The sequence below is a fragment of the Gopherus evgoodei genome, chromosome 14 (assembly GCF_007399415.2).
Source record: "Gopherus evgoodei ecotype Sinaloan lineage chromosome 14, rGopEvg1_v1.p, whole genome shotgun sequence".
Classification (NCBI taxonomy): Eukaryota; Metazoa; Chordata; order Testudines; family Testudinidae; genus Gopherus; species Gopherus evgoodei.
Genome location: NC_044335.1, coordinates 21736914 through 21763840, shown reverse-complemented (window position 1 = coordinate 21763840; position 26927 = coordinate 21736914). Strand labels below are relative to the sequence as shown.

Genomic DNA, 26927 nt, shown 5'->3' with positions numbered 1-26927 from the left:
TTAACAAAGCTGGGAAGATCCTGGTGAGAGACCAGGTCCAGCGGCTGCACTTAATCATTGCACTTGGTTCCAGAGGTAGGATGGAGCAAGGAAGACCATTGTTCTGCCATACATCTAAGATGGAGGGGCAGTGTATGGGGGACCCTCACTCCTGGAGTGTCCCTGGCGGCCTGGTGCAGCATTGCATTTGTGTGTCTGTCTCAGTTTCCCCTAATGGGCTTCAGTGAGTCCAATGAGGCTCGTGTATGTTGAACAGTGCCCCTTCAGGGGTCTAGTTTATTTAACTCGAAGGTGGCACCTTATGCAAATAGGCCCCCACCTCAGCACTTCTAGCTAAAGGGGAGAGGGGCTGAGTTAATCATGGTCCATGAACCCCACTTATGTCCAGCTCCCTTACCAGCAAGGTCCCCTTGGTCTTGGAGCTTCTTCTGGAGCCAGGACCTCTTGTCATCAGCTGGGGAAGGGCTTCTCCTCTTGGGTCGGGGTCCCCACAGAGATCAAACTGTGACAACCCTTCCTTGGAATAGCCTGTAATCCCTCAGATCTAGGATTTCTGCTGCGCACGGTGAAGTGCTTCCATGGGGCCAGGTTCTGCAGAGACACAGCATTCGTAGCACTTCCCTTTCGGAGCCTCTCCCACCTAGCATGAGAATTCCTTTCCTGGTGAGCCTCCTCCCCTTGGGAGCTTTCCTTCTGTGCTGTAGAGAATTGTTCCTCTCCCCAGGAGTCCCTGGTCTCTAGCTCACCCTGACAAACTGGGAGAAGCTGCCTTTTATCAGGCCCAAGTTCTTTCCTGCCTAATTAATTGCCTCCCAGTTATTCAGTGAGTTAATTAGTCCCAGGTGAACCTGAATGTCCTCCTTGCCCTTGTGGAGCCTGTCAGAGATAGGCTGAGCCCCTGCCCCTTTCTCAAGTCATCAACATGCAGCGGGGCTGGTTACACACCAGCTTGCCCCTTGTATTTCAGGCCTGGATCAAGGAGAATGTAAAATGCTGCTAAACCCAAATTCTCCACTGACTCACTTTGTACTGGTGTAAATGATGGCACAAGATGCAGGACAGCAGTGAACAGGGCCAGTGACTCTTGGGCTAACGGTGAGATTGTCCCAGGGAAGTTGGGACGTCTGTCTGATTGACAGGAGTGTGCTGCCTAGTACTGGAGGGGGCTGGTATGTGCAAAAGGAGAGAAGGACCTTTTCACCTTGAATAGCTTTGCTTAGCACAGGCTTTCGTCTGAAGCACCGTACTCCCGAATTCAACTGGAGAAAGTCAGCAAAGGATCACAGGTTCCAGGGCCATGCAGGGACCCACAGTGTTAGCCCTGCTGCGTTTGAGGTCTAGTCTTGTAAAGAAGCTATGTCCATGGAAATGGAAAGGCTGATGTGTGTTTTTCTTCTGTTGCAGATCCAGCTCCCGTTTCTGGAAAGGTAAATGCCTCTCTCACTTTGGGGGTGGGGAGTGGAAGGCTATTTCCTTATACTTTCGATGCGCGTGGGTGTTGGCAGCTGTGTGGGAGCAAGAGCCGTCCTGTGTGCACCTTGCTCGTCAGAGAAGATTCTGCTTGTGCTTACGCACATCCTAAACCAGCATCGCTGTTGTAGAATCGCTGGGCTCAAGAGGTTAGTATTGGAGCCTCTAGCTCACCAGATACAATCCAGCCCTGGTCAGTAGTGACCAGAACTTGTTGCCATCTGATGGCTGTTTGTTTGGTCTGTGTGAACTAAGTTTGGTCTTGATCTAGTTCCTTGGGGGCAACTGCCCACACCTCAAAAGCTGTCCCCACAGTTGATGCTAACCGCACCTGCAATGTTGACAGTCTCATCAGAGAAGCCAAGGACTGTATGGGCCTGTAAGGGTGCGGACTCACCCCTGCGGCGCCTCCTGCTGGTGACTTCCGGGGATTAGCTCCATTTCCAGCCCCAAATGTCCTCTGCAGGCCGGTGATCCGCCTTACCGCTTGCTGTTGGCCCCCCATGTCCCTCCCTGGACCCGCTGCCCCTTTTACCTGGGGTGCTGCCCCCTGGCAGTAACCCCTTTCTCTCAGGGTCTCCCCTTCCCAGGGAAACCCCCACCCACTATCCCCACCTCGCCTCAGTATATGGCTACTGCCAGTCATTGTCTAGCCCCACGCCCTGGGGCAGACTGCAGTATTAGCCTAGTCATCACTGGCAAGGTTGGGTTTGGACCTGCTGCCTTGGCCTATCCCTGGGCTGCCCTCTGCAACCCCCAGTACCTGTTGGCCTTGTGCTAGGCCGCAGCCTGGGGCTTTCCAGGCTGGAGCGCCTCAGCTCCTCTGCCTTTCCCCAGCCCTGCTCCACTCAGGTATCCTGTCTCTAGCTCCCTGCAGCCAGGCCCTTCTCCCTCTACAGGCAGAGGGAGACTGTTTGGGCTCCTGGCTCACAGCCTTTTTATTTAGGCCAGCTGTAGCCTGATTGGGGCGTGGCCCAGCTGCAGCTGCTTCTCCAATCAGCCCATCTTTTAGAGCTGCAGCCCTCTCCAGGGCTGCTTTAAGCCCCGAAGGGCAGGAGTGGGTAACCACCCCGCTACAGGGCCATTGGTCCCTGAACCCAATAGGTACAGGGCCATTGGTAACGCCCTTCGTTTTCCGTTTTTATTTTATTTAGTTTTTTCCAGGAATTTGTCAGTGTTTATAACCACAACAACAAAAACAGGTGAAAATCAGTGCAAAAAATGATTATTTTTTCTGGGTAAATATCAGGGTTTATTTTGGTGGATGGAAGGACGGGGGGAAAGTATTCAGTAGCTGAATGCTTTGATGAGTGGAATTCAATGAGGTTTGCTGCAGAACTAAAACAGAACTCAAAACGCAATGCCACCTTGGAGTCTAAGAAAACAATACATCTGTAATCCCCAAATAAAACTTTTCCTTTGAACAGTTTACTGTTGTAGATTTAGAACTATTAGCCTATAAATATTTACATTTAATAATTGGGCCAGACCATTTGCAGCACATACACTCAAGTTCATCCTTTTCTCCTGTTTTTTTTGTTTTTATTTTGTTTTAAACTTTTGAATACTTCCTTGTGGTCTGAGACAAATTTTTGTTTTCTTCTCATTTTAGTGTGTCAAATCCTTAAACCGTTATTTGCTAACAGCTTGAAATGTGTACGTGGTGGGCATGAGGTTCATCACAATGTTCAGATGTGCACACACTTCAGAGCTTGTGTGCCTGCCTGTTTGTTTATTGTGTGTATCTTCTAGACTAATACATAACCTTACTTCAACAGGCAGCTTTGCATATACACAGAGACTAATGTATTATTGTAATACATACAGCTCATGTGATGTATTGTACTTTCCTCATAAAACATGTTATTTTATTTATATTTTAATGGTACAAAAGTAGGTGAAAATCAGAAAAAAATGAATAATACTTTTTCTAAAACTCAGGAATTTTTTGGAAAAAAAGGGGCTTAGCCATTGGTAAATAACACCCCTCTGACTCCTAGAGATCATCCCAGCCAGATGGTGCTCGAGGTACGTTGGCAAACCGTGCCCTCACTTGCCCATGTGCATCTGTGCTGTGGCTAACCAGAAGTTCAATGCAATTGTGGAAACTGGAGATGGAAAAACCCACCAGCTCAGCTAGTTACTGCCCTAGAAGCCAATGCAGGATTTCTAGTATCTTGTCTAGCCTAGTTCTGCTAGTCGTATGCACTGTCCTGATGCTTCTAGTATGTTTCACTCAGAGGACGTTCTTGATAGTCAGCCAACATTTTTTCTTGACTTCATCATATCACCCCTCGTTCTGCCCACCACCTCGCTAACAGTTCCTCTCCCTCCTTGATTTTTATATCCTCTATCTGTCTGTAGGCTGTTACCATGCCTTCTCCTTAGTTATCCCTTAGCTGTGCTCTTTTAATCTTTTCTTACAAGTCAAGCCCACTAGCTCCCTGATTAATTTTGCTGCTCTTCTCTGGCCTGCTTCTCTCTTGGTGCTGTATTGCTTGTAATATGGTGCCCCAGGCAAATGCAGTGTCCAGGAACAGGTGGCTGAGGCTGGCGAGAGGAGCACTTGTCTCTTTGCTACCTGACATGATTCTTTTGTGTGTGCACCACCAAAAGTGTGTGTCTCTTCTCTTGGTGCTGGGGTGACGATGGGGGTTGCTGTGTTGCTCTCTGAGGGATGTTGTGTGTTACTTGCATGTGCCATCCTTATCTGTAATGGCGTCCCGTCTCCGATGGATCCCAGAGACCATTCAGCGAAGTGATGAGATCACTGATTGTGGATTCTCTGTGTCTCCTTCCCCCAGGTGTGCAGAGAGACTTGAGCACTCCAAGGTGTCCCTGCTGGAGTTCCAGAAGTTCCTACTGGAGTATCAGATGGTGAGCTCCCCAAAGGGCAAGCGAGAGTGGAGAAAGAGGACTCCGCTATCCTCTGATACGGGCCATCTGTAGGGAGCCAGTGTCCAAAGGGCGACTGGTGGTGCTGAGTGCTTGGCATGCTCTGCCCGTGAGGCAGCCCTGGGAGCACAATACTTCCTGTCAGGAACAGCGGACTGGTTAAGGAAGAGCACTGACCATCTTAAGAAGGCATCTCATCCAGCCATCCTGGTCTGGGAGCAGGGGGAAAGTAGTGTGGGGAGATCCTAGTAAAATACTTGGGGAACATGGAGGTTCCATGAAGGAGATGAGATAGGGAGAAGAGGGTTTGGTCTAGGCCCTTAGATCATGACTGTTAGATCAGTCAGAAGGGTTAAGGTAGCAGAGGCACTGCTTGTCTCTGCCTGTCTGCTGAGGAGAGTGGTTGTGACTGCCAGCAGAGTCTGACAGGCAATTGATTGATTTTATCGCTGACTTTTCTTTTTAAAGTGCATCTTCTAAAGCAGTCAGTTAACACGTATGCTGTGTATTTTGCAAACTATGCAATCTCTCACAATCTAGGTTCATAAATGGCACCCACCACTGTACTATTGCCCTCATTAATGCAATCGTGCAAATTAAACTTCATGCTCAGGGGCCCTGACAGCTAGAGCACACACTGGAGAACCTAGCTGACTGCAATAACCATGTGCCCTCATTGTTGATGCAGGTTGTAACTACAGTGAGAATATTTAATATTTCATAGCATGGAGCTCCTGCCTTGCAGCGACCCCATGTGTGCCTCTCTGGCTGCCACTCTGCAGCCAGCAGTTAATTAATCAGCGGAGCCCTGATCTCCCTGGCTGACCTAATGAAAGATGCTGATGCGCCAGGAGAGAAATTGACAAAAAGGAGCCAGGTTGGCTTCTGTTGCCTTAGACCCAGGGTGTGGAGGGAGGTGTATCTGGGTGAGGAGCATTTTTCGGTAGCAGAGGACAGCATGAGCAGAGAGAAATATATCTGAAATCCTAAAAATCATAAGATCTAATTAACCATGGGGAGGGTTTCTTTGGTTGAGTTCACTGTTGGTTTACTACACCTCTACCCTGTTATAACGCCACCCGATATAACACAAATTCGGATAGAACACGGTAAAGCAGCGCTCCCAGGGGGGGCTGCACGCTCCGGCGAATCAAATCAAGTTTGTTGTAACGCGGTTTCATTTATAAGATTTTTTTGTCTCCCAAGGACAGCCTTATATCGAGGTAGAGTTGTATTAGTTTACTTGATTTGTATTAACAATCAAATTCCCAGTCCTGGATCCTTTTCCCTGGAGACCCCTTTTTCATTTAATTTGCTGATTTTAAATTAACTCAGTGTGGTTTATAAATGGAAGCTTCTGAAAATGTTCATTTCACACAAAGCAAAACTCTTCCTCCCCCTCCCTGTGTTTGCAGGAACTCTGGGCTACAGACATCCTCCAGGTTCAGGAGTTCATGTTTAACTTTCTGAGAGACCCACTGAGAGAGATTGAAGAGCCTTATTTCTCTCTGGATGAGGTGAGGCTCTGAGGAAGCTGTTGGTATAAAAATGGGGTTAAGGGAGGACTCAGAATAGTCAGTTGATCTAGTATTCTTTATAGGGAGTGTGCCTTTACCTCTGCCACGCGTAATGCTGCTTGAAGGGTCCCAGTCTCTCTTGCATAGCATTGCTGCATGTGATCATCCCGATGAATAGCTTGCACTCGATTGTCACCATGTTGCATGAGAGAATTTAAATGTCCCAATTTCCTGTGATTGGAACCAAACATTGGGCATTTGAGCTCCGCACCAGAATGCTCCATGGGGCACTGTCTGGTTCTGCTGATCTTGCAAGGTGAGGAAGACCCCTTGGGGTAGAGAATTATTTGTTTAATTGAATTATTTGGTGATTATTAATAATAATCATACCACATAATATAGTCTATTAGTTGACAGAGATGAAATAAGGTTTCATGTCCCTGACTGTGTGTAAATATGTTTAAAGTCCTGCAGCATTGAGACCTTAAACAACTAGCTCCTATCCCCATCTGCCCGTTGACTTCACTGGGGTTGGAGCAGGCCCTTTATCAGTTTGCTGTCACTGGAGTCAATGGGCAGACTGCCATTGGCATCACTGGGGCCAGGTACAGCCTGCAGTGCCTTAGGAACTGTCCTAGCTCTTGTGACTGCTTGAATTGAGAATGATCTGGTTTGCATCTGCCTCTGCATCAGTTACAACCCACGAAGTAAAACTCTTATTGTCCTTGATGCCTTTTCGTTTCTTCTTGGGCAGATACTCACCTTCCTCTTCTCCAAAGAGAACAGCATCTGGAACTCGCAGCTGGACACTGTGTGCGCAGAGAACATGAACAATCCCCTTTCCCATTACTGGATCTCCTCCTCGCATAACACGTAAGGACAGAGGAGAGGTGTGTCTCCCCAGCCTTTGGGCATCTGTGTTCGCCGGTCTCCCGCACCATTATGCAGTACTGAAATTCTCCCTTTTGTGCCAACTCCTGTGCCATGATGATTCCCCAGGTCCAGGTTTCCCCAGGTTTCAGTTTGTGGCCCTGTTCATCAGTGACACCTCCCCAGTACTCCAGGCCTCCCCACTGCTGGCTTCTGGCGGGGTTTCATTCTGTTCATTGTCAGGATCACCTCTGTGCTGGCTGCAGTCTGAGAGCCTGCGCTGTCGTCGTATTGCTTTATTTACCATCAGCATTATCGACCTCCCCCACCTCTCCGGAGGGTCATAAGAAAAAGCCTGGAAGGATGAGATCAACTGCTTGAATTGCTGCTGTGTGGAAAACCCTCTTAGAACCATGGAAATGGAACATCCTTCAGCTGGCAAATGCTGATGGCGCTTTGTGCGTCTCACGGAGCGGACGGCAGCTTGAGTTTGCTTCCCTGTCTATTCACAGTCACAGGTGCCATCAGCAGGAAAGGGCACAGCTCTGCAGACTGAATTTGCAACTCAGCAGGGCTGAGGGTGGGTTGATCTGAACCATTCCTGAGGGTAGTATGAGAGATGGGTCGAAGAGGAGGACAGTGTCTCTGTCATATTCTAGCAGCACAAAGCCAGGCTGTGGCTTGCACCAGTCCTTACTCCCATGATGTCCCATGCAGAGCTCTCCGTGTTCCCTAGTGTAGCGAATTACTTTTTTTTGATGGCGTGTTTCTTTTGCATGGAAGGTACCTGACGGGGGATCAGTTCTCCAGCGAGTCCTCCTTGGAAGCCTATGCGCGCTGCCTGCGCATGGGATGCCGCTGCATTGAGTGTGAGTACCTAGCAGGGGCTGGCTCCTTTTCTTCAGCAATGGCCATGAATTTTGTGCTGCCCTCATCTGAGGCCCTTGGTTCCTTTTGTGGAGTGGGGCCTGCTGTGCGGTAAGCAAGCAGCGCCTTCAGAAAGAGTGCGCCCTGGGGGCTGTCCCATGGGCATGGCCCCATCTTTCCATCCTGCACTGTGCCATGCCTGGCCTGCGGGTCACAGCCCCCCCCCCCCTTTCCTGGGACCAAATAGCAATAGTGGGGATAGAGCTACCACCTACTTAAACCTCCTCCTAATGCCACAACACCACAGCCTGGCACTCTGGGGCGGAATTTTAAAGGCATATAGGTTCCTAACTCCCTTTGGCAATCAGTGGGAGTTAGGCACTTCCCTACTTTTACCAGTCTGGCCTGCCTTCTCTTCACATGCTTATGCTGCATTCCAGGAGGCAGCCTGCTGCAGTGGTTAGAGCAGGGGAGTGGGAACCTGGAGGCCGAGTTCGTTTAAAAAAATCCAGTTGTATTTCCACAACCAATGTTAATTAAGCTATTTCTTTTGGAATTTTTCACAGAAAATTCTGCATTTTTTTAATTGAATATTTTTTTCTGAATGAAACCGTTTTCAGTGAGGATCCTGTTTGTCAGGAAATCTAACATTTAGTGAAAATTACACTGTTTTTCTGGAATATATTTTGATTTCAACCAAACCATTTTTTAAAGATCTTCAGTCGAAAAATTTCAGCCAGCTCTGTCAGGTGATGAAGTCTAATCTCCCTCTGATACTGACTGGCTGTGTGAGCGGGAGAAAGTCACATCATGGTTCCATGCCTCAGTTTCTCCATCTGTAAGATGAAGAGATTCGCTTTCTTGGTTGTTATGAGATTCAGTCCATGGAAGTAGATAGAAGGTGCCACTGAAGTGCTGTTAGCACTGTTACTGTCCTGTGATGCTGCATTTTGACACTCTCTTCCAATGCCCAGCGTAATGCTATGGTTGCATGTGCCCTCATGCTGAAAGAGTTAAGGAGATTTTGTTTGTTGAACCATCTTGTACTTGTTTAAGTCATTGTTTTCTCAGAAAGATCCTTGATTTTCACCTCTCTCCTTTTCCCATCCAAGATGAATTCCCCTGCAGAGCTAGCTTGGTTTGACCCATTTTGCGCTGACATCGTGTTTGCATCACTGGGTTTGTTTAAGTTTCCCACTGGGTTCTGTTTTAGTGGATTGCTGGGACGGCCCCGATGGGATGCCTGTGATTTACCATGGACACACCTTAACCACCAAAATCAAATTCTCTGACGTCTTGATGACCATCAAGGAACATGCCTTCATGACCTCTGAGTAAGTAGAACAGGTGTACGAAAGGCAGAATCCTCATGGATCTGATTCTCATTCAGGTAGAGTGAAACTCATGTTTGTGCAAAGGACACACCCGAAGCCTCCATGCAGGGTTTAAGTGGGTGTGAAGTGGCCCATGCAGGCCTTTTGCTTGCCCCCCTCCCCCACCCTCAGTGTTTAATTTGTTAGGTGCAGGGGCGCAAACAATTTTTTAACTTTCATAACTGATGTGCCCAGCCCAGAGGTGCTGGGGCTATGAACTGCCAGGCCCAAAGGTGCCGGGGCTATGAACTGCCAAGCCGTGGCATGAATTAAGCACTGTTGCCCCCTCTGCATGGGGGTGATTTCACCAGTAAAGAATGTCCTCATTTGGTCAAGATCTTGGGAATTCTGTCCCTTGCTCTCCCATGGGCTCACTTTGTGATGCTGAGCATGGTATTTATGCCTGAATTTCCAAATGTCCGTTAATTTTGGGTGCCCAACTGGAGACACTTTTGGTCCAGATACTCAGAGGAGCTGTGAGCCCCCAGCTCTGGCTGAAGTCCATAGGATTTGTAAGTGCTTGGCAAACTCCAAATCTGGTAGTGGAGGGGCAGGGGAGTGTTAACTGGGCATCCAGAATTAGTAACACTTCTGAAAATTTAGGGCCTAACTTCTCTCTAGGTTTGAACTTGGTGACTCTACTTGATAAATCTGATCTGTGTCCTTGCTGATAAACAAATAGAAATCTATTTGCCATGGAAAAGCACAGAATTTGCTTTTTTACAGAGACTCTTCAGTGTTTACATTTTGTGAAAAAGTAAAAACATATATTAACTATTAACTAAATGTTACTGAGAGTTCCAGTGTCAATTATTCATTGCGCACGACCTCCCCTGTTGTGGTTAATTTTTCAATGTGCTTTAAATTTACATAACTAAACGTACTCCAATAAACTGCTTCCGGCATAGAGAGGCTACTCAATGGCGCATAAGGATTCATGTTTTAGTGCATCTCAAATTTCACTTTGCCTCCAGACGTGAGTAATTAAGGTTAAGAAAAGAAGCCCGAAAACTTTAAAAATACCCCCTAAAGACCATGTCACTGAGTTTGGCAAGCACAACTTTCCTGTTGATGGTGATGTGCTGGTCTGCACTGTGTGCAGCAAGGCTGTCGATCACATTAGAAGGCAGACAGTTGTAGAACACCTGGAAAGCACTAAACATGAACTGAATGAAAAAAAAGCGAAAACAAGATGCTGAAAGAGCAGTGCCACCGATAACAGTAAAGAAACTATGCACTGTGTCTGGATCATTCTATTAATTGTATTTTATTATAATGATTGATGGCACTGGTAGGCTTCGGACTTGCTTGAAAATTGTAAACATATCAATAAAATGTTGTGTTCAACATATGTATATTGTGGCTAAGGAAACTAAAGTTTAGTGTTATATTTTAATCGTAGAAAAATGCAGGGTTTTATGGTTTTTTATTGGAGAATTTTTTTTTTTTTATCACTGAAAACTAGGATCCCTGCTGATGAATGTGTCTAACTGTGCCAAGGCTAAATGTAATTTCTCTGGTAGCCTGGGATTTTCCAGGGCAAGTGATGCTTATAGCCTCAGTTAGTGTCCTTTGATATTGCAGCCAAGGGCTTATTTTCCTCTTTGTACTCATGTACAACTTTGGTCCTTGATGGTTTTTATGTGACCCTCATGCACACATGGATGGTACACCGATGATCAGATACTGAAGTTCTTCTTGCTAAACTGGTACAGCAACAAGGGGACAACAGTGGGCTTCTGTCCTATCAATGGCACAGATGGGATTGTTTCTCCACAAGAAGGCTCTGATCAGCAGGAGGCACCAAAGTGCCTGTTTTGTGTTGTGTATTATAAACACATATGCTGTATTCGTAGTCCATTTGGTTCCTACTTGGAAGTCATTGTCCTTCTCTGTGTTGGTGAGGAGGCAAATTTTTGTTAGGTTAAATTAAACTGGGAAGCACCCTGCAGTTTTTTGATAGGTGTCTCTGTTCCCCCTCTCAGCCCAGTCCTGAATTGGAATGTACAGATGGACTCTGCTGAGCCCTGAGGCAGAAGCTTGTGTTCATCTTGGTGGGGATGAGAGTGAAATCTAGAATGTCCAAGGAATGCAAAGGAAGCTGAAACCAGACTCTGTGGAGAGTAACTTGTAGAGTTGTCTAGTTGGTAACTGGTAAATTCCTGCAAGTTGGTGCTAGTAGTTAATGCATGCAGTTACAGAAATGCTGACCCTCCCCCAGTCACCACTCTGTTATTTAACCCCTTTATTCCCTCCTGCTTCTTCACCTACCAGCTATCCTGTCATCCTGTCCATTGAAGATCATTGCAGTATTGCCCAGCAGAGGAACATGGCTCAGAATTTTAAGAAGGTTTTTGGGGACATGCTTTTGACCAAGCCGGTGGATATATCCGCTGACGGGCTCCCCTCCCCGAACCAGCTGAAGAAGAAGATTCTCATTAAGGTAAAATTTCCCTTGTGGCTGGTGTCTCTAATGCAAAGGAAAGTAGGGAATGGAACTGGGATCAAAGGAATGCTCACCTAGGCACTGGAAGGGCTCATGAGTGATTTGAACCTTAAAGGGACAGTGCCTGTTGATTTTATTTGGGCCCATTTCCCAAGAAGGTTGAATTAGGTTGGTTTTTCCTAGAGGCACTAGAGAAGATCCGATCTGGATCCTGATACTAATTTCCCCAAAGTTCAAGGTGATTTGGATTCAGGATCCATCTTTAGTCCCCCCCCCCCCTCCCCCCCGCTTGTCGCCAATGATCTGGTATTTGTACTGTGGGTCTCCTTGATAAGCTTCACTGTCTACTCCATCATAATCTGGTTACCATGGCACCTTGCACTGGCAGAGAAAGCTTTCTACTCTGCTGGAAATGCAGGATGCTCTAAGGTGGGGAGGGGGCATGGAGCTGAAAACTAAACAGAATTGGGGAGAGCCTCTAACTCCTCTGTCTTATTGCCCCCTGGAGGCCACCTGGGAAATGTATAGAGACTGTTGTTTTTAAATATCCTGTGCTCTGAAATTCAAGCAACCCCCAGACAGAATCTCCTTCGATAGCTTTTTGGAGTCATTTCTTTAGAACCACATTGGTTTAATTCTAACCCACTGGAGAGTGTGTGTTACGGATCTCCTGCAGTGCTAAGCCACAGAGGAATCTACAAAGCTTTAGAACCAGCTGTGGCCAGCTCATGTTTTAAGGTGTGGAGAGTCTCTGGTTCAATCCCTGGCACGTTGGCCAAGATGGTACTGTCACATAATCTCTTATAAATTCTAAAGGACTCTTCCCAGAGCCACCGTGCATCTGGTAGGGACTTAGATTGGAAGCACTTAGAGTCAAGACCTGGTTCTGCTATGTGTTTGTGGGGCCCCCAGCACAATGGAGTACTGATCTGTGACTGAATCTCTTAGGTACCACCGCAGTACAAAGTGCACAGTAGGGTTTTTGGCATCACTGAATTTCTTGACCCTTCTCTGCAGCGTGGAGAGATCTTTTATCCATAATTATGATCTAGGAGGTACCCCTTGCAATAGAGCTGAAGAATGTTAAGGTTGCTCAGATCGGGGCATAAACAGGTGAACATGGTCTCTTCTGGAGCTGTTGCTTCCTTTAGGGTATTTGACCCAAGTGTCTTATTCTGCAGCACAAGAAGCTGGCGGAAGGAAGTGCTTATGAAGAGTTGCCGACATCTGTAATATATTCGGAGAATGATATCAGCAACTCCATAAAGAACGGGATCCTCTACCTGGAAGATCCCATCAATCACGTATGTTTCTTTCTGTGCCTGCCACCTCATCCACGTCCTTCAGGTTACCTAGAAATCATTCTCTAGGGATCATTAAGCCAATCTGATCTTGTAAACTAACAATAATGCTGCTGGGGAAATCATTAGCATGTGCATGGTAGGGAGCCATCGTGCCTGGGAGGGGGGATAGTGTAAATTACTCAGGGCTTTTCTCACTCCTCTGATTATGTGACACCAAATGTGCCTTGTTTAATAGACCAGGTTCCATTATTGCAGTAAGTTATAAATTAAGTCCAGAGTTTTCAGACCTGGGTGCGGCTACATCCATATTCAGGCACCTGACTAAACAGTCTAATTTTTATGGATCTGAGCATTTCTGTCGTTTCAGGTTTACTGTGTGCTTTTGACCGTGTTTTCTCCAGTCAGTTTCCCTTGTTTTCTGCATGGATCTTTCTCACGCATGTTTTGAAAAGGAAGGAGGTGCCAGGGTGAAACAACAGAAATTGCCTGGGTGACTCTGGGTCTAGTGTGGAACTTGAATCTACTCTGAACTTTTGTTTTTTAACTAGATTTCCAGTTGACAGTATCCCATTAAAGTGTGCTGAGAGTTCTCAGTCTGATCCCGCATGAGCATCCATTTGCATCACCAAGCTACCCCAGGCTTTGATGCTATTGAAAGTCTCTGCTCAAGAGTATCTCTTGAGTTGAATTAGCAGCTGTCGTTGAGCTGGTGGTGTCTTGGAAGCTTGTCTGGCTTTCATCCTTTTATCAGTGCCATTGATCATTATCTTAAATGAGCCTTAAAATTAACCAATCAGCTTCCCTCGCTACCCCCCAGCCCCACCAACCACAGAGCTGAAAATCCATCCAAAGGTGGATAAGGTCTGCTGGGTGCCGTTTGGATGAATTCCCTGTACAGATCTTTCTGTCTTTCCCTACAGGAATGGAATCCGCACTACTTTGTCCTGACCAGCAGCAAGATCTATTACTCTGAGGAGACGACCGGCCACCAGGGAAACGAGGATGAAGAGGAACCAAAGGAGGTGAGGGCGATGCTTTCAAAGAGGGGGTGCCTATGCTCAGGACCCCTTGAAAACCTCCATTTCATGGACTGCCCAGAAGTTGTGAAATTAGCCCAATACCGTGCCTTTTCTGACCGCAAGGAAGTGGAAGCGGGGCAGCCACACACACTGGCCTCATGCTCGGCATGGCTCGTAGCACATGGTAGCGTCATGTCAGAGTAGCTGTGCAAGGGAGAACTCAGCGGTTGGTTTTACTAGAGGCACAGTTGCCAGTGCTATCGCCACTTGGTGCACGAGCAGCCATGGCCTCGACTGGCATCCACACATGCCGATCTCCTGCTTGGGCAGCTCATAGCCTGTGGTTCCACACCGCAGCAGTGCAGGCTACTGTGCCTTAGCTAAAACCCAGCCATGGAGCCCTCCCATGCCAAAACTGCTGCTCCGACGTGGCACTGTCGTGTGCTCTGAGCAGCACCAAGCAAGAGATCGGTGTGTGCAGATGCCCGCTTCCGCCTCCCCGCTGTTTGAAAAATTGCAGCTGTGCAGGGACGACTCAGGGGCTGTGCAAGTTCTGTGAAATTGACTACTTTACCCATGGTGCCACCATGAATTTTCCCAAAAAAAAAAAAAGAAAAAGTCCTTGATTTTTTTCCTCAGGGCTTTGTCTATGCTACGTGGCCTGATTTTGTGAGAAGCTGATCTGAGCATTGATTTCAGCAGGAGCTGCAGGTGCTCAGCGCCTCTGAAAATCAGGCTATTACTTTACACCTCTGTGCCTCTGTTTCCCTATCTGTTCAGTGGGGTTAATGACATTTATACTACCCTGGGGATGGTCTGGGCCCTGGAACATTCTATGCTGAACAGTAATGGAGGTAAATTACTGGAGTCCCAAAGGATTTTATTTTAATAGGAAGGGAATTCAAACACTCATAGTCCATAGCTGGAGGCCCTCTGCCTCTGAGAACAGCAGGCCCCTTCCACAGTGAACTCAGCTGAAGTGCTGGTGCTCAGTGAAGTGCGAGATGTATCTCTGCCCCCTGCCAGGTGAGCAACAGCACTGAACTTCACTCTACTGAGAAGTGGTTTCATGGCAAGCTGGGGGCCGGGCGTGATGGGCGCCACATAGCAGAGAGGCTGCTGATGGAGTACTGCATAGAGACGGGCGCCCCTGATGGGTCTTTCCTAGTACGAGAGAGTGAAACCTTCGTGGGAGACTACACCCTCTCTTTCTGGTAAGGATTTGCAACCCTTTCACGAGCTCTGAAGTAGCCTTAATCCATGAACTCCTTATCAGGACCTCTAACTTCTGTGCCAAGATTCCTGGGTTCAATTCCTCCTCTGCCACTGATGTGCAGTGTAACCTGATGCAAGTTACTTGACTTTTCAGGGCCTCAGTTTCTCTACCTGGGATACAAAACAGGAATCCTGAGTAGAACTCGAGGTTATTTCATCTCTGTATTTAGCACTGGTGCGACTCCTTCTGGAATAAATACTGTGTCCATTCTGGTGTCCACAATTCAAGAAGGATGTTAATAAATTGGAGAGGGTTCAGAGAAGAGCCCTGAGAATTATTAGAGGATTCGAAAACATGTCTTATAGTGAGCGACTCCAGGAGCTCAATCTGTTTAGCTTAACAAGGAAGGTTAAGAGGTGATTTGACCACAGTCTTGAAGTTCCTACTTGGGAGCAAGCATTTAATGATGGGCTTTCCAGTCTAGCAGAGGAAGGTCTAACACGATCCAGTATCTGGAGATTGAAGCAAGACAAATTCAGACTAGAAATGAGGCGTACGTTTTTAACAGTGCGAGTAACTAGCCACTGGAACAATTTACCAAGCGTGGTGGTACATTCTCCATCACTTTCAATTTTTAAATCAAACTGGATGTTTTTCTAAAAGATCTGTACTAGGAATTATGATGAGACAGCTCTCTGGCCTGTGCGATACATAAATTACAATTATGAATAATGTGTCCCAGAAGATGATCCTTCCTAACTCAGGTAGTTAGCCATCGGCTTATGTCTTTGGATTTCCTCTCCCATGTGCTGCTGACCTCTCTGGTGTGAGTGTACATTGATTACACCTTTGTCCTGTTTAATGTAAGCCCTGGGCCGACGGGGGCCATGCATCCTAGATTTCTTTACTCCTGGTGTCCGGTTTAGTTGGGCCATAGCCTTACAGAAATGACCAGCTAGTGATTAGCTTGAGCAAGTCACCTGGTGGCATCTTGCCCAATCCGTTTGCATTAGGGAATGGCTCTCTCTCCGCCTGCCCAGAGTCCTCACTCAGGTTGGATCCTGGGGCAAGCAGTCAAGGGCAAGTGTCTTTTTCTCTCTCCTTGTTCTGACCCAGGCGCAATGGGAAGGTGCAGCATTGCCGCATCCATTCCCGGCAGGACGCCGGCAGCCCCAAGTTCTTCCTGACCGACAACCTGGTGTTTGACAGCCTCTACGACCTCATCACCCATTACCAGCAGGTGCCTCTGAGGTGCAACGAGTTTGAAATGAAGCTGACTGAGCCTGTGCCGCAGACCAACGCCCACGAGAGCAAAGAGTAAGGCGGGCAGGGCGGTGGGAGGGGAGGGAGTTCCTAACCACGTGGCTTCCCGGTGATCCCCTAGTGCACTGCCCTCTCTACTTCACTTTGGCCCTGCTGTGCCCCCCGGTGCTGGAGTGTGAGGCAATGCTCTGCGTGGTATCCGCAGCCTGCCGTCCTGACCTTTCGAGCCTGAGCCATGTGGCATTTGGGGGGAGAGGGCAGGGACAAAGCTTTGTAGGATGCCTCCCCCTTGCCATGGTTACTGGCCCGATCTGACCTATGTCTGCGCTGCTCTCATCCCCGGCCTGTCTCTGCTGAGGGGATGACCCTTAATCACTCGAGATACTGTCCCTTTCTCTGCCTCCTGTCCGTGTGACGTGCTCCCACGTGAGTAGAGAAACCACCACCAGTGGATTTGGTTACATTGCGTCATGAGAGGACCTTGCCCTGGATTGGTTCTCGGATTCGGCTGGATGTGTCTGGGACATGAGCCCTCACTCATGTCATGGTGTCTTTACCCAAAGGTGGTACCACGCCAACCTCACCCGGGCCCAGGCCGAGCACATGCTGATGAGGGTATCGCGGGACGGAGCCTTCCTAGTTCGCAAAAGAAGCGAGCCCAACTCCTATGCGATCTCGTTCCGGTAAGCTCCCGGGCTGGAAAGTGTGTATGTGCATCTGTGCGCTCAGGCATCCGTCCGTCCGGCTCATGGGGAAGGTTTTGTTTATACCCTGGCCTTCAGCACTCAGGACTGATGCTGCGACTAGGGCGTTGTGTTGCTTTGGATTTGGCTTGGGAATCTCCACCACTTGCGCTCTCAAGCGCCTTCGCTGTTCCCCTGCACGGCCCCTGCCTTGCGCCCCTCCCTTGGCGTGTACCCAGGTGTAGGGGAGGTCCTCGCCCGCTTGTGCTTAGCGCACTATAAACCCCTTTAAATTGCCAGCGAGTTTGCATTAAGGGAGCAGTTTGTCCGGTCATGCCTTATAGTGAGGACTTCAGGAGCTAAATCTGTTCATCTTAACAAGGAAGGTTAAGGGGTGACTTGATCATAGTCTTGGTACCTACTTGGGGAGCAAGCATTTAATGATGGGCTCTCCAGTCTAGCAGAGGAAGGTCTAACACGATCCAGTATCTGGAAGTTGAAGCTAGACAAATTCAGACTGGAAATAACGCTACTTCCCATTGATTTCAGTGGGAGACAGGTGCCTAGCTACCTTTTGAGGATCTGCACCTTAGTGTCCCTGCATTGCTGTGGTGAAGCTTTGTATTTGACAAGGACCGTCAGGGCCCCTGTGTCCCTAATGGCTGTGCTGGTTCAGACAGACAGTTGGGCCACTGGATTCTGCAGCACCAAGCAGGGGAGGCCCAGATCCTTCCCCTCTGTCCCGATGGCCGTTCCTGCTTCTTCCCGACCTTGCAGGGAAGAAGAGCATGCCTGCTGGTGCAGCGTTTAGACTCGGGTGGCTCACGAAGCTGCCCTGCTCTGGGGATGTTCACCTCAGTTGCCTGCCACGTCGTGGGGGTTCCCCAGCTCTTGTCCCTGTGTTGTCTCATTAACGGGTGCGGCCTTCAGGATCTGTGGGATTGTGCTTTATCTACAGGAGGTTTCATAGTGATTCGGCTTCCTTGCAAGCTTTAGACACATCCCTGAGTGTGTGTCGCCCTCTTCTGACCTGTGCTGGTGCTGCATGCGCCATCCTAGTGCTTCACTCAGATCTTCCCTAGCTCAGGGTGTTGGGCATCTGGCTCCACAATGATTCCTTTGTGATCTGGGGTAGTGGCACCTCTTCCCTCAATACTGATGGCCGGGTGCTAGTGTTCTCTGCTCAGCAGTGCTGCTGGGTAGTCAGGGTGGCCCCAGGCATGGAGGGAAGGTGTCAGGACTGGGCTGGGGTCTCATTCTCCCAAGTGGCTGCCTGGGAGGGGCTTTCTCTGGCTGTTTGCCAAGCAGCGTTTCTGGTCGTCTCGGCCTGGCAGGGCGGAAGGGAAGATCAAGCACTGCCGAGTGCTGCAGGAGGGCCAGACCGTGCTCCTGGGCAACTCCGAGTTCGACAGCCTGGTGGATCTGATCAGTTACTACGAGAAGAACCCGCTTTACCGCAAGATGAAGCTGAGGTACCCCATCAATGAGGAGACGCTGGAGAAGATTGGCACAGCGGTGAGCACGAGGCAGGCCTGTTAACGGGTTAGGGGAGGAAGGGAGTCAGCCCATCTGGAGCGAGGACTCGGCTCTGCTGGCCTTGTCCGAAGCCATTTGCTTGCCCCTGGCCATTCAGAGGTTGAGCGAGTGTGTGGCACCTGCACAGCCAAGTTAGCAAGAGGACCTGGGATGCCCTCACACACACACACCTTGGGTATGCACAGCCTGACGTGCTGCCCGAGCTCTCGTTGGCTTCAGCGAGGTGTCTAGGTGCTCAGCACCGCAGACCCTCTGGCCAGCAGTGGAGGTGACCAGCACACTAGTTTAGATAGGGTCTGTTTCCTACGCGCCAGAGCCCTTCTGCACCTGTAGCTTCTGTGGCCCTTTCCCCCGGTGACAGCAAGAAAAGCGGCTAGTTCTCCCCGCAGCAAATGCTTGGTTCCAAGCGACAGCGTGTGTGCTTTTGTTTTGTAGGAGCCAGACTATGGAGCCCTTTATGAAGGACGCCATCCGGGATTCTATGTGGAGGCCAATCCCATGCCAACCTTCAAGGTATTCTCCTGCTGTTTGTCTTTACAGGTCGATTTTAATGGCCCACTCGCCCAGCTCTGCCCTTGGGGCTTTCGGGCTACCCCCAGCATCCAGCTCTGCTCTTGGGGTTCCCCTCACTCCCAGTTCTGTCCCCCATATCCCACCACTGCCATTCTGCTTGCCCCTGGAGCTGTCTCCACCGCCACAGGCCAGACCTTTGCTGAGGGAAAAAGAGGAGTTTCTGGTGGCTGGAGGGCTGGGCTGAGTGAGGACACTTTGGAGGAACCTGTCCCACTGCCCCTCGCCTGCCCCCGAATGCCTGCTACCTAGACAGGAGTCCATGCTGCTGTGCCTGGTTCCTGGCCCCTCTGTTGCTCTCATAGAGAGTTCAGAGGGATGGTGGGAGGGTTTCCTGGCTTCGTCCCAGCCCGTCGCTAGAGTGCGTGTGCGTGCGTGGGCTTGATGCTGTTCTAAGGTCAGGTCTGTTACTGTATTGCCGAGAAAGTCACCTGAGCATGGTTCCCTCAGCGTGCGTCCCCAGGGTCTGTTTGTCTATTCTGCAGCCTTCATGCAAAAGTGCAATGAGATCAAATAGCCCCTGGCGGCAGTGCTGGCTCCAGGGACTGCAGTGCTTTTGGCAGCCCCTGTGTTTAAGAGGGCTGTCTCTGAGATCTCCATGAGGGCACTTCAGTCCCCACCAGTCGAGCCCCCAGCAGAAGGAAGAATCTGCTTTTCTCCTGGTGATCAGAACAGGGTGCCTGGGTTCAAATGATTTGTTCTGACTCCCCCTGCTGGCAACTTCTGGAGGGGCGTGATCTCCCACTTGCTGTCCTCTGGAATTTTTGTGTACTGTAGATTCCACTTCATAATAATCAAGATATTCATATTAGCAACTTCCAGTTAATGGCAACATTTTTCTGGGAACCTCACTATTAATGGGGTTTGAATATTGGCAACAGGCATGCCACGTCCTAGCAACTTCATTTGTTTGTTTTTAAGAAAAGCCCCCGCTGTAGACAGGGAAGGAATTGCTGGGATGCGCGTTCCCTGTCTGCAGCCCTTGAAACCTGCCTGCACACAGGGACTGCACAGGAGGTGAAGGGCTGTGGGCAGGGCAGTAGCTGGAAGGGGGCTGCAGCCCAGCCGCTGGGACTGTATGATCTATCTGCGCTTTCCAGGCTGCACCTTGCTAGGGACCGCACACAGGGAAGGAAACGCTGGGAGTAGCAGAGCCCCAGCCTCTGGAGAGCTCAGGAAGAGGTACAGTGCAGCCCAACGGCCCTCCAGTGGCCCCCACCCCCTTCCTGCTGCTGTCCTGCCAGCAGGCAGGGCTGCAGCCAGGAAAGGTACCTCCCAGCATTTCCTTCCCTGGCTGCTGCCTCATGCACCTGCCTTCCGCTCATTAGCAACTGCCGGATAATGGCAACCTTTTGCGGGAAACCCAGTGGGGATGCTAGTAAGTGGAATCTCCTGTATTTCTTTTCATGGGGTTCCTAGCAGTAAGATAAAGGAAACAAACCACACATTGAGTTCCTGTTTTGTTTTTTTCCCCTCTCTAAAATCTGCATGTGAGTTTGTATCATTTGTGTCTTGTCTGCAAAGCACCGTTACAAAGCCTTAGTGCAGACTGCATTTTTATGTGTGTCGTGGGCCACGGCGTGTCTGGCCGTTTGACCGTGTAAAGGTCCATTTGGACGTGATGTCTCCTGATCTGATTGTGCAGGGAGACTGGGTGCCCAATTGCACACAAGCCATGTACAAAACCACGATGGCGGTGACCCATATCTGTCATTGCTTGGTCCAATAGTGCCATCAAGCTGGGCGGGGCAGCAACATTTCCATTACTCATCTTTATAGCAGCCAGGCACAGGGATGACAGAGAGAAACAAAATGCAACACCAAACCAGGAAGAGACACGCTAAGGAAAATCAATGGCTCTTGCATTTGTGATGGCTGCCATCTTGGCCAGCACATCAGAGGTAAAACCAGGGTCCTCCAGAGCTAAAAGCTGCTAGAGCTTGAGCTAAGGAGCCCTGGTTCCCTAACAGATGTGTAGCCTCTATAGACTGGCACAGCTCAGTACCAGTAACACACACTCAGCAGTGGGTTGCACGTTGTTCTGCGATGGTTGCTAGATCTAGCTCTTGGTGGACATCCCAAATGGGGGGTGCCCTTAGGCGAGCGAGCCCTGCCTGTGGAGTGGTTGCGCGTAGGTTCTGTGTTACCCTATGATCATACCTGCTATGGCTAGTGAAAGAGGAGCTCTTGAAGGAAGGAGGCCTCATGCTGGCCTTGGTGTCAGCTGCCCACCCTCATGCCTGGTGGCCCTCTGTTGTTTTTGCAGTGCGCCGTCAAGGCACTGTTCGACTACAAGGCGCAGCGGGAAGACGAGCTAACCTTCATGAAGAACGCCATCATCCAGAATGTGGAGAAGCAGGAAGGAGGCTGGTGAGCGACCCCCACCCCACCCATTTCCGGTGTCTGCCCTCCATGGATGGTGGATGCCAGAGGATGAGCATGGTGACCTTGCACCCATCCTAGAAGACGGGTCCCAAAAGCCAGCAGCCTCAGAGGAGAAGCCAGGGGTCTGCCAACGTCACAGAGACCACTGGGGAGGAGGGGGCCTTGCTGCCGCCCTGTTCTTGTTCTGTAGATGAGCAAAGGACGCTGGTTTCGAGGACTGTCCATCTGGCATCAGCACTCAAACCCTTCCTATTTTGGAGGGGGCATGTGGAGCTGGAGAAGTAATGAGTGAAATTGAGCTGCAGGGCCACAATAAATGTGGTGGTGGAAGGGGGTTGGGAGGGATGGACCCATGAGCCTGGACAAGTGCCTCGTTGTGAAATGGCCACCTGTCAGAGGGGTAAACTCCACCGCTGCCCATCAGCTTGTAATAAGCTATTCAAAATAGAGTCCGTGGGAGCCGTTACGCAGCCAGTGGGGCCGGGACCCTTTTGGAGGGCTGAGGGCGTCCCTCTGTGCCTGATGCCAGCAGGGCTCACACAGGAGTGTGGTGAGAGGGGACAGGTTCTTCTGACTCTGCTGTGGCCACACCGTGGCTCCAGGAGCTGGGCCCTTCCCGATGTGGAGCCTCCTTAGGGTTGTGTCCTTCTGAAGTCCCAGGAGCTCGGGGCGGCTCCCTGGGGCCACTGGGGACTGTTCTGACAGTGGCTGCACCTTTGTCTCTCCCAGGTGGAGAGGAGATTATGGGGGCAAAAAACAGCTGTGGTTTCCTTCCAACTACGTGGAGGAACTAGCCAGCCTCGGTGGCCAGGAGCCCGACAGGGAGGTGAGCGTGTTTCCGAGTGCCTGGGAAGGGATGTGGGGGTGGGGGTGGGGGTGTGCCTGCGAGAAAGTGGCTGTGTCTGAGCCAGAGGGGAATGCTTCCTCCAGCTGCTGGAACACGTGCCCCATGCTCAGGGTTGGGGTGCTAGCGTGGCTCTGGGGAGCAGGGTGGGCTCGCCACTGCACTAGTCAGTTCTAACATGCAGACCTGTGATCCGTTCCCAGCAGCAGCTAGACGAGAACAGTCCCCTGGGAGTCCTGCTTGGAGGCACCCTGGATGTGCCATCCTGCCAGATAGGTAAGCACTGGGGTGGGGGTTCTCATTCGCACCCATGCGCGGGTCTTGCAGGGAACTCCCTAGCATGAAGGGGCCTGGTTTCCCTCTCTGCCCACAGCCGCTCCAGTGTCTGGAGCCCAATGCCTCCCCTTCCCTCCCGTCCTGCATCCCCTGGGCACCTGGGGTACATGGCTTCTCTGGGGGCTTGGGAAATCTCCCACTTTGAGGCCAGGAACAGTGCTCAGCGATGGACTCAGGGACGCCATGATCCTGCTCCCCCAGCTCTGGGCAGTGAGGCCAGGAATCGAGCCCAAGCCTCTTCTAGATCTCTGGCCCATTTCCATTCCCGCCCTGCCTCGTCTCTGGTCATCATAAACCTGGAGGCCAGCGAATTGGGTGCAGCTCAGGGCCTGGCCGTAAGAAATCCACCCGGCACTTGTTCCGTTCCTTCCCCTCCCCTCACTAATGGCAGTCCAGAGCGCGGAGGATTCGGCTGCGTGAGCGGTTGTGACCTTTCCCTTCCCTCCCTCTCCTGTCACAGCCATCCGCCCCGAGGGGAAGAACAACCGCACCTTTGTCTTCTCCATCAGCAAGGCCTCCATGTCGCGCCCATCCATGGACGTGGCGGCTGACACCCATGAGGACCTGCTGGACTGGGTGAAGAAGATCCGGGAGGCAGCCCAGACTGCCGACGCCAGAGTGAGTCTGGTTAGCCAGCTCGCCCTACAGGCCCCGAGCATCCTTGGGGATGGACGCCAGGCCCTCCCAGAGCTGGCTGCTCAAGCCCAGACGCCTGTCCCCATCGAGCCTTGTAAAGGGAGTTCTGCTCCCAGCCCTTGGGAAGAGGGATAGGTCCTGGTAGAGTCTGGAACAAGCAGCTGAATAAACCAAAGTCCTCCTCACTCGGAGAGAGAGGGGCTTGGAGGGAGGGGCACCTGTAACCTCCCCCCTCCACTCTGTAGATGGCTAGTTCTCTGGTGGGTGGAGGAAGGCCAGGGAGCGCCCTACAGTGTGGGGTGGAGGTAGGATGCAGGCAGCTGGTAGTCATGAATTTTCATAGTGATTGGAGGGCACAGGCCCCACTGACTGTCACTAGGACTTGTGCTCCTAAGTCACGTCAGGGGCTTTTGAAGCCCCCCCTGCCCCCAAAGGCTTTCAGGGACCATGATGTTTCCTAGTGCAGAGCCCAGCAGCCTCCGGTCACAGTGACTAGTGATCCAGTGACTAGTGATCACTCTGCAGCCAAGGTCACCACTGGGCAAGTGCTGCTGCTAGCATAGGAGCCTTGTGACTTTGTGTCTGCCTCCTGGCAGCTCTCTGAAGGGAAGATGATGGAGAGGAGGAAGAAGATCGCCTTGGAGCTATCAGAACTTGTCATCTACTGCCGGCCCGTCCCCTTCGATGAAGAGAGTAAGTGCAGGTCCCCTGTGTGCCGGTACGCAGCAGACAGGCTGCAGGTGCATTATAATGCCCCCAGCACAACCTGGCCTGACTGTCTGTCAGAGGTGGGCTGAGATGCTGGGTGCAGACCCCATTCGATTTAACCAGCGGTTTGAGGTTTAAGGCCAGATTGGAAATAAATTGAGGTCAAGCTCCTAAGATTCCAAGCCCCAGGTGGTGGAAATCTCCCACAGCCAGCCGTTCTCGAGAGATTTCAGCCACCTGCCAACAGGATCTGGCCTGGAACAGTGTGTTCAGATCTGGGGATTCACGCCAGGCTGTCAAAGCCGCCCGGGGGATATTGAGACACAGAGCTCCCCTCAGAATTAACTGTGGCTCTGGCAATCTCAGCCGTCTGCCCTGACACCCTGCAGCCACATGCCCTGGGGCAGTGGGTCTCAAACTATTTTACTGACGACTTCTTTCACATAGCAAGCCTCTGAGTATGACCACCCCCCCAATAAATTAACACCCTTTTTAATATATTTCACACCATTATAAATGCTGGAGGCAAAGCGGGGTTTGGGGTAGAGGCTGACAGCTCGCGACCCCTCATGTAATAGCCTTGCGACCCCCTGAGGGGTCCGACTCCCAGTTTGAGAACCCTTGCCCTGGGGGATAGCAGGTGGAGGGCTCTAGAGGATGCCCAGAAGCATCTCAAATCTAGATCAGGGTTAGTGGAGGGAAGAGCTGTGTGGCCACAGATTCCCTAAGGGAAGGCATGGGGAGGACCAGGAGAGTGTCTAGAGCAGGGGCTGGAGGAGGGGGCAGTGGTCCAGCTTAGGCAGGGGGCGGGCTTGGATTCGGACAGTCCCCCCCCCCCCCGCCCCAATCAACTGCAGGGTATTTGCTAGTCACACGCTGAAGAGGCCTGTGCCAGGGAGTCAGCTTGCAGGTGGAAAGGGGAACGCAAACCCTGGTGATCTCTTGGAGGTGGGAGCAGCTCACCCAGCCTTGTCCAGGGGCGATGGAGCTCCTGCGTGATGAATGACTGCTCCGTGTCTCCTGGCAGAGATTGGCACAGAAAGGGCCTGCTACAGGGACATGTCGTCCTTCCCCGAGACCAAGGCAGAGAAGTATGTCAACAAGATCAAAGGCAAGAAGTTCCTGCAGTACAACCGGCTGCAGCTCTCCCGCATCTACCCCAAGGGCCAGCGCCTCGACTCCTCCAACTACGACCCCCTGCCCATGTGGATCTGTGGCAGCCAGCTCGTGGCGCTCAACTTCCAGACCCCAGGTGAGAGCTGCCTGCTGGGAGGGAGGGAGGCAGAGCTTGGGTGCCACACAGAGCTCCCAGTTAAAGGTGCCCTGCCAAACCCCCCTCCCTGAGGAGTCACAGCCTGATCCCTGTGTCGAAGGTCAGTCCCACCCAGCCACTTGCCCCTCCCATAAGCTTCAGGACACACAGCGTCACTAGCACACAATGCCCCCTGCGATCACTGACACCTGAGCCTGGTGTAGGTGAGACTCCACTTGCAGCCCATCTGGCCCATTCCATTGCAGGCAGAGGGGCTTCATTCCTCCCGGGGGCAGAGAACCTCCCTCTCTAGCACAGCATGCGATCCTGGCCCTCAGTCCCAGGCCCCAAGTTACTGGAGGGACACTGATCCCCTGCATAGGGAACAGCAACAGAAATGCAGAGGGCTGCAAGGACAGACCGATGGGGAGAGATGGAATGAGTGAGGGCCTGCGTTGCAATGGGTGCACTGGAGGTGGAAGCCTATAGGTATTTAGGGGGTGGCAGGGGATCCTCTAGGGCAGTGGTTCTCAACCTTTTTTCATTTTGCAGGCCCCTAAAAAATTTCAAATGGAGGTGCTGCCCTTTGGAAACCTTAGACATCATCTGTGGACCCCCAGGGGTCTGCGGCCTACAGGTTAGGAACCACTGCGCTAGGGTGCTACAGGAGGGGATACCCGGCAGGAACGGGATGGAGTTAAACAGGGGAAACTGGACATTGGGGCAAATGGTGTGTGATGTACCACGCCTGGGAAGGGAAGAGGTGGAGAAGGTCCTAGGCTGGGTGACATACCATACAGTGCCCTGTAGAGACAGAGCCTGTCCCGGTGCCAGGACAATGAATTGTGCACTCCAGTAACTTCTCTCATCGTGACTGCCAGCCCATGTTGAAGCGATCACTCCCTGCCTGTCTTTCTCAGACAAGCCCATGCAGATGAACCAGGCCCTGTTCATGTCCGGCGGCCAGTGTGGGTACGTGTTGCAGCCGGCCAACATGCGGGATGACCTCTTCGACCCCTTTGACAAGAGCACGGTGCGCGGGCTGGAGCCGCTCTCGATCTCCATCGAGGTTTGTACTGGCCTGCAGCCCTGCCGTCACCTGGTTACCTTTCCCCTTACGAAGGGAATGGCTGTCCCTGCTGCGATCCCCTTGAGTGCCCCACCCCTATTGTGTGGGGGGAGCAGAGGACATCTGCCAACAGCTCTGTTCCTGGTTTGTCTGAGCCCTTGCTGGGAGGTGAGGGGCCTGGCTGACTGTGTGGGAGAGGCATGTGGAATCAGCCCTTTTAGTCCTACCTGGGGACACTGGTAGAGAATTATGTTCCTCCCCTAGGCCTGTCAGCCTCTGGCATCTTCTCACTCAGAATATCACGTGCTCTTTATTGGGGATGCTTTGTCTTGGCCCCGTTAATACCCGCGTTAATACTCAACAAAGCTTGACCCAGAACCAAGCCCAGATGCGGTATGCTGCCTTGAGTCTAGTGGTAGGAATTTGCTTGGAAGCATAAGACAGAAGAGGATGAAACACCCCCTGGAATTGTCAGGGAGGACGAGAGGAGAAAAATGACCATCTTCTGTCACCAGCAGGTGGTGCTCTGCCCCCGCAGGACCACATAGTCCTAGGACAGTTGCTATCCAATCACCAGTGTGATTCCGGCTTCAATTATAAGTGTATGTGAGGGAGGGAAAACGCATGCGCACGCACACGACTTGCAGCCAAAGTGGTGCTCTCTCAGG

General features: G+C 51.0%; 1 protein-coding gene across 4 annotated transcripts in view; it reads left to right on the top strand.

Moving 5' to 3' along the window:
• The window catches only part of PLCG1 (phospholipase C gamma 1), a 104394-nt gene that overhangs the window by 66784 nt on the left and 10683 nt on the right, over positions 1-26927 (top strand). For 2 of the 4 annotated variants that reach the window (XM_030533418.1, XM_030533416.1), the window contains exons 7-27: positions 1405-1427; positions 4275-4347; positions 5781-5882; positions 6637-6755; positions 7536-7621; positions 8833-8953; positions 11267-11435; positions 12620-12742; positions 13663-13764; positions 14788-14975; positions 16094-16294; positions 16804-16923; positions 18258-18438; positions 18895-18972; positions 21296-21399; positions 22144-22240; positions 22465-22534; positions 23055-23212; positions 23827-23923; positions 24966-25190; positions 26111-26259. In XM_030533418.1, coding sequence (XP_030389278.1) covers positions 1405-1427; positions 4275-4347; positions 5781-5882; positions 6637-6755; positions 7536-7621; positions 8833-8953; positions 11267-11435; positions 12620-12742; positions 13663-13764; positions 14788-14975; positions 16094-16294; positions 16804-16923; positions 18258-18438; positions 18895-18972; positions 21296-21399; positions 22144-22240; positions 22465-22534; positions 23055-23212; positions 23827-23923; positions 24966-25190; positions 26111-26259 — 2586 coding nt within the window. Of the gene's footprint in view, positions 1-1404; positions 1428-4274; positions 4348-5780; positions 5883-6636; positions 6756-7535; positions 7622-8832; positions 8954-11266; positions 11436-12619; positions 12743-13662; positions 13765-14787; positions 14976-16093; positions 16295-16803; positions 16924-18257; positions 18439-18894; positions 18973-21295; positions 21400-22143; positions 22241-22461; positions 22535-23054; positions 23213-23826; positions 23924-24965; positions 25191-26110; positions 26260-26927 lie in introns of all 4 variants that reach the window. The other 2 variants (XM_030533417.1, XM_030533415.1) reach the window with 1 other exon arrangement.